Source organism: Amphiura filiformis, chromosome 13 (assembly GCF_039555335.1).
Source record: "Amphiura filiformis chromosome 13, Afil_fr2py, whole genome shotgun sequence".
Taxonomy (NCBI): Eukaryota; Metazoa; Echinodermata; class Ophiuroidea; order Amphilepidida; family Amphiuridae; genus Amphiura; species Amphiura filiformis.
The window spans coordinates 4,219,814-4,232,196 of NC_092640.1; the positions used below are offsets into that span (position 1 = coordinate 4,219,814).

The following is a 12,383-nucleotide window of genomic DNA, read 5'->3' on the forward strand; positions in this document are numbered from 1 at the left end:
GGGCTGTTATATATCAAACATTTGAAAAATATCAAATTTTAATAATTTGTCATAAAATTTGTATTATATCGTGAATTTCAAAAATGAAAATTATTTGATATCAGAAAGACATGCTTCGTATTCAGAATGCAATTCGATACGTCTGAGGTGCTCTCATGTCCCACAAAAATACTGTCGAAACGCCATAAACGCTCATTCTAGATCCCTTAAGGCCCATATAGTGATTTGCTCATCCGGACTATCGTAAAAATCATCAAAATTAAGTTCTTGGTACCTTTGCCAGCCTGCTAGTGGTTCAGCCAAATGCCGTGTAAAAAATTAAGACAAAATAAGGTATTGTACATGAATCTGCAATTTATATACTGACAGTATATAAATTAGCTATGAAATTGTACTGGCGTTTCTAGCTCGATTTTTTTTTCGGGGCTTCAACGTTGTCAATACTGCGGGTTTCTTTGGGTTTTTTTGCCAATTTTTTCATTTCAAAAATACCAAATAACAATTTGATTATTATGGCATTTGTCATCATATCATGTATTATTGAAGTTGTGAAATAAATGTTTCTTGAATTGAAAAAAAAAAGGATTAGAAAAATAAAGAAATAGTTCTACTAAGACCAAGTAATTAATAATAATGAACTACGGCTATCTAAATAGCATAAAATAACTTTTTTGGACATGATGTGCAGTTATCTTCAGTAGATAGCACTAATTGGTGTTTCACAATGTCATTGTCTGTAAAATGTGTGTAAGGCCTACACTCGCTTTTTAGATTTATACTTCGCAATTTTATTCCAAAATAAATACTTAAAGGAGTATTTCCTGATCCTAGCATCCTCTTTTATGAAATTTTTCAATAGATATCTACGAAATAATCTTATTCCCAAAATGTCAGTCGATTCCGATTTTGCGTTTGCGATTTATGCATGATTATGGGTATTACACTCCATAGATCATACATGTTGCATTACGTTCTGGTACACTAGAACGTAATTAAAATTGAGTGATATTTTTGCTAAACGAATTAATCTGTTAGAAGTTTTGTGTATACTATAAACAATATGTAGACAGAAGTTTCCAGTGGTATTAAAATCTCAACTTTTATTGAGAAAAGTGTGTGGGGGGTGTGGGTGTGTGTGTGTGGGGGGGGGGTGAGGCTGTGGATCACGAAATCCCTTTGAAATGTCTTGATACTAAACCGGAAACGTAAAATTAGGCAACTCGCAGCTCCTCAAATTTATATCTGGACAAAAGGGTTTTCTAAACATGCATGGCAAGTTGATTTGTGAAGTACTGAGCTTTTGTATTACAATTATCTTGTGTTTCATAATGCGCTTATTTATTTGAATAGAAAAAAGGAAGTGGGTGGTGACGAGAAATGAGTTATCCTAATACCGTATGCCACAATGCTTGCGTAATAACCCTTGATCACTTAAAATTGGTATGTTTTTCTGTAAAAACTAGGCCTACTGTGTTGCTAATATCGAAGGACATTAAAATGAGGTATCAAAATGCGCGTTAACTTTGTTAACCATCGTGATTTCTATGATAAATTATTATGAATACTAGTAGTTCTGAAGCTATTACCGTATTTTTAACGGCTGCGTTACTTTTTGTGAAAGCTATAATCTTTGTAGTTATTCCATTCTTAAATTTTCACGGCTAGTTTCAATCGAACCCGTCCGTAACTTATCGAAACGACTGGGTTAACTGCATCTTTATTTATCATGTTTTTATTCACTCCTTAACCATGTTATGGGCTCGGATGTATTTTTATGGGATCTGAGAGCATAGACCGTAGTAAACGGATTGCATCGTTTAAAACGAGGAATGTCCTTCTGATATCAAATAATTTAGATTTATTTTTAAATTCGCGATATATACACATTTGATATTTTTGAAATTTAATAGTCCTCGAAGTAAATTGTATAAATCTAATGATATGTACTGTTCAGCTGGGATGAAAAACCGACGATCAATTGAAAATTTTGACCTTTCATATTGAAACAAACCCGAAAAATTTAGAGGTCTACATGTATGTTCCATGTGAAAGGTCAAAATTTTCAATTGATCGTCGGCTTTTCATCCCATGCAGTTACAAACAAAAATACATAAAAACGTTACCATCCGAGCCCTTAAGTTTTCATGTTTTCTCCTCTTAAGGGATGGGGTATGAACGTTTGGACAGTATTTATTGTGGGACATTAGAGCACATCAGACATATCGAATTGCATTCTGAATACGAAGAATGTCCTGATGATATCAAATAATTTTGATTTTTTGAAAGTCGCAATGTAATACACATTTTATGGCAACTGATTAAAAATTGATATATTTTTGATATTTAACAGTACTCGAAGTAAACTGATGATTTATACTTAAAGTGTATGTAGGTGGGATGAAAAGCCGACGATCAATTGAAAATTTTGACCTTTCGTATTGAAGATATGGGGAAACAAATCCATATCTTCAATATGAAAGGTCAAAATTTTCAATTGATCGAAACGCTCATTCCAGATCCCTTAAAGAGACTACTGGAAAATATCATAATTTAGACATTAAACCCCCATAGAACTCAAAGTTAAACAGCCAAAATAACCAGTACGACTTCGTTCACTTTACCTTGTGATTTCGGACAGAGTGGACAGAAACACTTCCCGACAGTTTACTAATATCACTTCAGATTTTCGAGTATAAAGGAAATAGCAAAAAATAGAAAGTAAAGGCTAACTGCCCATATCCCTTGCTTGGGTCGAGAGATTATACACTGGACATTATCCTGTACCTCGATACAAAAGGCTATCTTAGGCTATTGTGGCTAAAAGTGCATTTGCTTGTCGACGAACTATGCATGATAGGCCTACTTCTGGGCATTTTGGGTGCATTTTTCTTTTGTCGGGTTAGTTACTGTCTTCATCTTGTCGTGTTGGGCTCATTTTCCGTATTTTTTTAATGTTACGCACATAGCCCCGGCCGTATAAACTGTTCATGTTACAGAAATCTCTTATTATTAATATATTATCATTATTATTATTATTATTTTATTATGGCCACGTCTTGAACTTGCCCCATCATTACATTTTCATTATCATTATAAGTACTATTAGGCCTATCATTATTATTCTATTATCAAAATATTGTTATAAACAGGTCTTAATTTACCAAAATAGTGTACTATAGTATAGTATTTTTAATAGTTTACAACTTTACATTGTAAATATTTATTATTATGATGATGGTGCATGTTTACATGTGCAATGTTTTGCCCAGGCCCTCAGCATTTTCCGGAATTTTTTGGAAATTTGAAAGTAATCCACTATTTTTTAAGCCAAAATGGTGGAAATGTGGTTCTTTTTTCGTGGTAAAACATTGCTATAGGAAAGTTCTTAATGAGATGAAATAAATTATTATTTTAAATTACACACGAATAAAATTGGTGAGCTCTTTCAAAAAATGTGTTAAATAATGTCTAAAATTAAGTTTTCTCACAAAATAACAATAAAATTATAATTCAAAAGGTTTAGGCTACTGAAGAGGTATTTTAATGTAAAGAAAAAGAGCAAGGTACACCAACTTGATGTGGGGAAACAAGTAAAACACAACCTAGACAGTACGCAAAGGGGTGACAAAAACAGCAAATGTATAAGCATTACACTGCAAAAAAAAGTGTTCAACATTAGAACACCACCTGTGCAAAATTTGACACACTGTATATTCAATTTCATAATGCTTGGTGTTCGTAACCATAATGCTTAGTGTTCGTAACATAACGTCAGAGGAAACTTTTAAACACATATATAGTGTTTGAAGTGTTCAGCATTAGAACACCACCTGTTCAAATTTTGACATACTGTATTCAATTTCAGAATGCTTAGTGTTCGTAACACAATGTCAGAGGAAGCTTTTAACACATAGTGTTTGAAATGTTCAGCATTAGAACACCACCTGTTCAAATTCGACATAAAGGCCTATTTGACATACAGCATTCACTTTTGTAATGCTTAGTGTTCGTAACATAACGTCAGAGGAAACTTTTAAACACATAGTGTTTGATCATTCACTAAATGTTCATAAAATGAACACTGTATGTTTAATCTACAATTTTCACAACACTAAAAATATAGGCATAGCATAAAATGCTCGCCTGATTGTAAAACCATTTTTATAATTGGTTACTATTATTAGGGATAACCATCAAAATTTCATGTTGACCCTATTGCTACAAAAGATTGTTTTCTGAGTAGAACTAATCAACAGAAGTATTTTGGTGGTTAAATGGTCAAAATCGGTCAAAAACTTTTCGAATTATGAATTATCAAAGTTTCCCATTCTGACCGGTCATTGGAACGAAATAAAATGACAAGGTCCAAAAATAGCAGTTGGGAGCAAAATTGGCATAAGCATATATTTACCTTTATATATTTCTTTATTTTAACATATTTGCAAACATGAAACAAGCATATTGTAAAAGTATCAAAGGGTTTCTTATGAAATGGCACTTAACTAGTCACTGGCATAACTTATTTTTTCAAACCAAGGCATTGAAATCATGCATTTAGAGGACATTTGCCAAAAATCATCCAAGATAGCCGATATGGCACAAAATCAAAATTGCACTAAGTAGGTGAACTTTTTTTTCACAACCAAGAATTTCAATGTTATTGGGTTTAATATGACCAATTAGTAGGTGTATGTAAACAAAATCTTAAGTTTTGAAGGTCATTGACTCATTCACAACAATAGAGATTATCCTCATCATATGCTCATGTGTATTCCTGTAGTATTCCTCATTCAAACCAAAGTAGCACTCAATACATTATGAGTATCTTTGTTCAAACCAATTCAATGCTTGACCTCGGAGTTACCTGCATGACTATCGCGGGCTATTTTGAAACAGTTATGGTTGCACATTCAGGTACTTCTTTTGAAAGTCCTAAACAAGGTATAGCCAGCAGCAAGTTGTAGATGTTATAGGCCTAAATATAAGAAAACGTTTAGGGTTAAGATCAGGTGAACAATACATCGAATGAGCACGAAACTTCACATTTATGTTCAGAAAGGTGTCTTCTTAACATGATTTGAAAGGAATACAAAAATTCCAAAGGGAAGCTGGTGATTTAATTTGTAACTCGAGATCTACTTGTTCAATTTTTAACCTTTTTACAGAGGGTATGATAGAGGTATTACTGGCAACTCTGCCAAATTACAGCTCAGTAGGCCACGTTTTTCACCTGATCTTACTGATTTGAATATTTTGTGCCATTCTTGAGCAGTGCTAAACTCAGCCACTGGCAATTAAGCGCACTGTGGCGATGGACCAATTTTGACTCGCACTTACAGAAAAACAAAATAAATTATGTTGCTGTAATTTGCAAGATAGTTACAAAATATAATTGGCAGTAACTTCCCCAAATTTTACAGAAAAATATTGAAAAATAAAAGAATGAGATCAATTTAGAAATGTATGTGCAAGCAGTGCACAGTTGAGCTCCCTGCATGTCTACATGTATGGGAGTGTTCTAATCAAGTTGATGGTTCATTGGTCATCCCTACTATTATTTATGGAGATCATCAGTTGTTCTCATTTTATTTTACACAGGCCTGCAGCATGCACGGAATGAAAGAACATTGAACATGTTGAACATTTTGCGGTTTATAGAAAAATACCTGACAATAGGCGTATTATAGGGGTAGGCTTACGTCGAATATTGAAATTTAGGCCTATACCGTACACTCCAAATAACTCTGGGTGCACGCCCATAAAATCGTGTTGTAGGCCTACAGCTCAGGTGTTCACAACTTTTACACTGAATGAACATGTAATGTGTTCGTTTTGAACACTGTATGTAAGACTGTATGTATGTAGGCTATATTTACCACGTGCTGGGCCACGCATGCGTCGTTACACTAAGTGTATGATATTTGTGAACACATCTCGGTGTTCAAAGATTAGAACACTTGTACATTTTAAGTATGCATATCAAGTGTTTTAAACATGAACACATTTGATTTTGAACATGTCCATGTGTTCTTAAAGTGTTACATGGAATTGAACATGTTCATGTGTTAGGATTTTGAACACTTTGTGTTCAAAGTTTTAACATTAGGTGTTCTAAAGATGAACACACCATGTTCACAAAAAGAACAATAATATCAAACATCAAGTGTTCAAAAGGTGAACACATAATGTTCACAAATTATACTGTTGTGTTAAAGTCTGGAACACTTGGTGTTCGCAATCAGTACACTTACATATGTTCAATAAGTGTTACAATTTTTAGTGTTCTAATTCAGAACACTTTTTTTTGCAGTGTAGAACTAAGAAAAGTTCGATCTAGCCAAAATTTACCAGTTCCAGCTCACAGAAGTGATTGCAAAAACAACAAGGATAAAGGTACACTAGAACAAGTGATAGAAATCACTGTGCAGATAAACAGACACGATAAACCAAACAACCAATGCCTTAACTTGATGTAGTTTTCAGTTTTCCGTGTGTGTGATTTGACTTTGCCTTTCAGGTGCACCTGATGTATTTTTCTCAGAACTATACAAAATCAAGGACATTAAAGTTAATCGCCTTTTGGAAACAACACTTTATTTTAATATGTACACGTACACTGTAAAAATTGTGTCTTGGCAGAAGACACAAAACAAGACAGGTCTCATGAAGCCGGTTTTGAGACGCGTTTATATTCAAGACAGGTCTTATGAAGCCGGTTTTGAGACGCGTTTATATTCAAGACAGGTCTTATGAAGCCGGTTTTGAGACATGTAATTACAGAGACATGTCTTAATACATCGTGTCTTCATTCAAGATACCACATGTATAAGACACGTTTGTATCCAAAACAGGTCTTGTGAAGCCATTTTTGAGACATGTAATTACAGAGACATGTCTTGGGTAGATCATGTCTTTGGCAAAGACATGTCTTTGGCAAAGACATGTCTTTGCCAAAGACATGTCTTTGCCAAAGACATGTCTTTTGCAAGAAGACATGTCGTAGCTTATGTATCATCTCTTGCCCGCTTCGCGCTAAGAGAGGAACATTTCGACTCATCACCGTGGTGTTGAATAGCTATCAAGTGTATTTGATAGCATGGTGACACATACTTTAAAAGTTATCTTTAAAAGTATGGTCTTAAAAAAGAAAGTGCCGAAAATTCTTGTGTATGTCCTTAAAAATATATAATCCGTGGTGTTAAATAGCGTTTGCCCTGCGTTTTATCATCCATGGTTTTGTTTCCTATTATTTCAACTTAGTATAATATTTAGGATTTAGAGGAGGTCCTCCAAACACTAGTACTCTTCACAATAATTATTTGTTACCCAATTGTTACCAAATTTGTTACCAAAACTGGTGTGATAACCTATATTGTTGGACTGGTAACTTATTCCAAGACGCGTCTCCAATTGGTCGCGTGTGATATGTCTCCATTCAAGACACACTGGTTTTAAGACGTGTTCTACAACATTAATCCATGCGTCAAGTTGGACTGGTAACTTCTTCCAAGACGCGTCTCCAATTGGTCGCGTGTGGTATGTCTCCATTCAAGACACACTGGTTTTAAGACATGTTCTACAACATTAATCCATGCGTCAAGTTGGACTGGTAACTTCTTCCAAGACGCGTCTCCAATTGGTCGCGTGTGATATGTCTCCATTCAAGACACACTGGTTTTAAGACGTGTTCTACAACATTAATCCATGCGTCAAGTTGGACTGGTAACTTCTTCCAAGACGCGTCTCCAATTGGTCGCGTGTGATATGTCTCCATTCAAGACACACTGGTTTTAAGACGTGTTCTACAACATTAATCCATGCGTCAAGTTGGACTGGTAACTTCTTCCAAGACGCGTCTCCAATTGGTCACGTGTGATATGTCTCCATTCAAGACACACTGGTTTTAAGACGTGTTCTACAACATGTCTAAAGATAGACATGTCTTATTTAGTGTCTTGAACTCAGGCATCAAGTAGGACTGGCAACTTGGTCCAAGACGCGTCTCCAAATGAACATGTGTGTTGTGTCTTCTGTCAAGACATGTTTGCTATGATGAGTCATGACACAGAATAATATATGTGTAATTAAGACATGTCTAGGGAGAAGACGCTATGTGGTTTGACGTGTCTTGTGAAAAGATACCAGATAAAGACACGTCAAATTTAAGACGTGTTTATTTGCAAGACACCCTTTTTACAGTGTACGTACCTTGAATCAGAGCGGACTTTTCCGAGGATTTCTTCCTTTTTGTAGTTCCATTCATTTCAACTCCACTGTCACTGCATGCATTTCTTTAGTTTTATCTGTATAAAAGTGAACAAAAATATGGTGCCCGAATGGTGCATTATTTGTTTGTTTGTTTTATTTCTTCAAACAAAAGGCAAAATTGTCTTGATTGTGTACCCCGGTTGTGTACTTTGCTCTACTCAATTCACTTCTGTGCTCACAAGTTCTAGAACACTTTCAAAATGCCTACGATTAGATACCAACCAACACGGCAAGGTCAACGATTACATCTTCTCTGATACTACATATACATAGACTAGGCATATAATACTCTACGTAGGCCTATACCATGTATGGCTGGGCCAAAATACATAATTGAATATCTCAGAAGCCTCGTGACTCGTAAATATAATCCAATAATTGGCAGAATTTGGAAAACATTATCATACCTGTTGCTCACATCAGTAATTCTAGGCCTATTCCATGGGAATACTTGTAGTGAGTGTTTATATCTGCACACACGTGTTGCTCGCAGTATATACCAATGCAATGTAATGGTATTCAAAACTAAACTACCACTCACTGTCGTTCAATTCAAAACACGGTCTGACGATCATGTTCAATACGCTGGTATAAAAACCTAGAGTTTCAGTTATCCTAAAGCTGAATACTAGTCATCATTGGTCATGCTAGCAATTCCAATACATAGGCCTACGTACATGTATCGCTACGAGACGAAGTTATGCTTCAATAACTACTGGTGTAATCAAGTTAGATATAATATAATAGTATCCACCACTGCATAAGTATGAACTACAGTGAGTATAAACTGATAAAGAATTATAATCTGATCACGGCCTCGGGATCGTACCATATGGTTTTCTATAATGTACGTGTTTATCAGCTTGAACAGTCATACTTTATAGAACATAATAATATGCACTGCCACTACTGTAGGTGAAAGTGTTTATTGTGGAAGTGCAAGTGTGACACTGCACTATGACTATCGACTATGGAGTGTTTACATACCCGATACTGACTCAACATACATTTATACAGGCCTATACTTCTAAAAATTTCAATGTGCATTTTATCTCGAGTATTTCGTATACATACCACCACCTAGCCGAATGGGCTGAACTGGAACTTCCAGAGAAAATAATATGTAGCAATCCAAAATAATCCGTAAAGTCCTGGAAGATTATAAAACGCAAATAATTATGAATTATATATCCCATGATACGATCGAACATTACCCAAGATTATTTACCTAAAGAATTAGCATGACCTTGATTCGGGTCATTGCGGAAGTTTAATAGTGAAATTTTGTTTTATACTGCTGCTTCTGAAACCATGGCTGAAACTAACTTTCTAAAAGTTCGGAACTCAGTTTTTCAGTCGATTTTTGTCTGGGGAAAAAGTTTTATATTCACAAATGCACACAGCAAATGGCCTATTATAATTAATTAAGTTCGAATGCTTTTATTTTAATTTTATTATTTTTTGTCAAAAAACAAAGGCCAGAATATTTAAAGGCCTAAAAATTTGTTTGATTGGCGTAAATCGCGTATGATAAAGGCTTTGGCACTTTTATTTCCTTTCTTTTTTTTAGTTATTTTTTTTCTTAAATTTTTGCAAAAAAATAAAGAAAAAAAAATCCAGAGTCAACCTATTTTTAAGGTCGGTCGCGTTAGGCCAATCAAAAAATTTCTATTCATAAGAGTCATCTTGACTCTTCTTCATTTTTAATATTTTAAATATGTGTTGTTGTTTTGGTTTTTTTTTTTTGGTTTTTTTACAAAGTTACAAATACGAGGGTCATTCAAAAAGTTCTACCCGTTCGGTCATAACTTTTGTTTTGTTAAAGGTAGCTACTTGAAAATTTGCATACATATACTATAGTTCGTAATGTTCGTAAGGTGGTGAAAAAATCATGTCAAGACCATTTTCAGATTTTTGTTGGTGACCTGAAAACCACAGTAAGATAGGGCGGGTTCACCGGAAACGGTCAAAATATGTACAATATTTACAAAGGCGTCTCAAGTACAGTGTGTTAAAGATCCCATAATTATTCCATTTGGTCATGTTATACAGTAAAAACTTTATAAAACACAAGAATAATCATAAAATTATATGTACTGGTTAAAAGGTTGCCACAAACTGAAAATGATGTACACTATTTAATCCCGGGCATTTAATATGCACAAAACTAATAGAACAAATAGCCAGTGTAATAAAATTAGTATAAATGACCACAAACACAGTTTATGAAGATATTGACTTTAATAAAACATGGTGTAAAATGGTGGCATTATATCGCTTGCTTTGTAATAAAATACCACAATAGATCACAAAGGGAATTAAATTTACTTTTTTGACCGAAAAATGTGTTATAGTCACGGTAGCTTTAACTTTTGTATTTTATCTAAAAGCGCAGCTAGAAAAGTCACGCTGTACGGATGGACACTATGCTGATTATCATTACCCGAGATGTTACAAGATATCCCTCCAAAAAGTGGAATTCTGGGTAATTCCATCAAAATTTTACTTTTTCAGTCACAGATGATGTTGACTGTAAGGTGTATATTCATTCAAAGTTTATATTGTTACTAATATGATTTTTTTTGTTTAAAGAGGGAAATTCGTACATTGGCTGCACGCATGTTTTCAAGTAAAGTGCAATATCCAAAGATGCATCACCGTTTCCGTGTACCATATCTTAGGGTGTTTTTCAGGTCACCTACAAAAATCCGAAAATGGTCTTGACATGATTTTTTCACCACCTGTAGCTGTAGGTGACATTACGAGCTAGGCCTATATGTATGCAACTTTTCAAGTAGCTACCTTTAACAGAACAAAAGTTATGACCCAACAGGTAAAACTTTTCGAATGACCTAATGGCTCGGGTCGGCATCCACAATAATTTTAGTGGGGCCCAGTAACCATAAGCCCCCCCCCCTCCCCCCATAGTTTGAAGGTAAAATTAATAAATTTAGGGTGAAGTTCATAATAATTCTTAGTGTGATGTGCCCTGCGCGATTAAATTTGATAATTAGCTAGGCCCTATTATTTAAATTTGTTGACAAAATAAAGAGTTATTTCATGTGTGATGGCGTTTTGGGGAATGATCAAAAACAAATTGAATCATTTGTTATTTTGGATAGTTGGGAATCCTATTTTCCAGAGTTTGCACACTTGGAAAAATCCCCAAGCTTGTGAAGTGAATATGACATCATGTTGGGAAAAACCCACAGGAATTGATGTAATGTGAAAGGTTAATGTTTTATAATTGTTCTTGGGAATTTCCCAGATTACATCAAATGTTGTGAAAATGTGAATGAAGTACATTTTACAATGCTTGATAGGCCTATATAAGAAAATGTTAACACAGACAAAAGAAAATGTTCTTTTGGGGGGAAAATCCATATCATTAGATTTATAATGTTTACTTCGAGGACTGTTACTTCAATTTTTAATCATTTGCCATAAAATGTGTATTATATCGTGAATTTCAAAAAATCAAAATTATTTGATATCACCAGAAGAACATTCTTCGTATTCAGAATGCAATTCGATATTTCTGATGTGCTCTCATGTCCCACAAAAAAATACTGTCCAAACGTCCATACCCCAGCACTTAAAGTTGAAGCCCCACTTTTGGTTCAAGTTCCTTAAACTTGACCGGATTAGCTTGCCAACGATAGCAGGCCCTAGTTTTATAAAGTAGTCAGAGGCAAATTCCCTATTTTTGATATCACTTGGGTCGATTGACCCGTATTTATTGTTCGAGCTAGATGAGTAGTATAGGTCCGTAGGTTTAGGGAGGGCGAATAGGGCAATCTGCTGAAGCAGATTTGGATGTGCTGGGATATGGTCCCAAATCCTGACCTCTGATTGGTTTATTGCATGGGATATAGGATGAGTCATCAAAATACTGCTCTCTGATTGGTCTGTTCAAGGTTAAGGGGTGTGGTCAGGGATGGGGCAGGATATCTGGAGCAGGGGCATGAAATATGGAGCAAGGGCAGAAAATATGGAGCACTGAGTAGCAGGGTATTTATAGGATGGTAGTTAGGGGTAACAGGTGTAATTATTTTTACCTCTACACTAAAGGAAGGCAAATAAAATGGTCAGATGTTTTAAGAGAGGGTTACTAG

The 12,383-nt window shown here is 34.9% G+C and overlaps 1 protein-coding gene and 1 pseudogene across 1 annotated transcript in view; both read right to left on the reverse strand.

Annotated features, from left to right (window-relative positions):
* Positions 1–8,863, reverse strand: part of LOC140167909 (putative transporter SVOPL) — a 37,795-nt gene extending 28,932 nt beyond the window's left edge. The window contains exons 1-2 of the mRNA XM_072191199.1: positions 8,676–8,863; positions 8,209–8,303 (exon numbers count right to left, since the gene is read on the reverse strand). Coding sequence (XP_072047300.1) covers positions 8,209–8,263 — 55 coding nt within the window. The 5' untranslated portion in view covers positions 8,264–8,303; positions 8,676–8,863. The remainder of the gene's footprint in view (positions 1–8,208; positions 8,304–8,675) is intronic.
* LOC140168803 (small nucleolar RNA U3) lies at positions 6,935–7,140 on the reverse strand (annotated as a pseudogene).
* Positions 8,864–12,383: the final 3,520 nt, after the last annotated feature.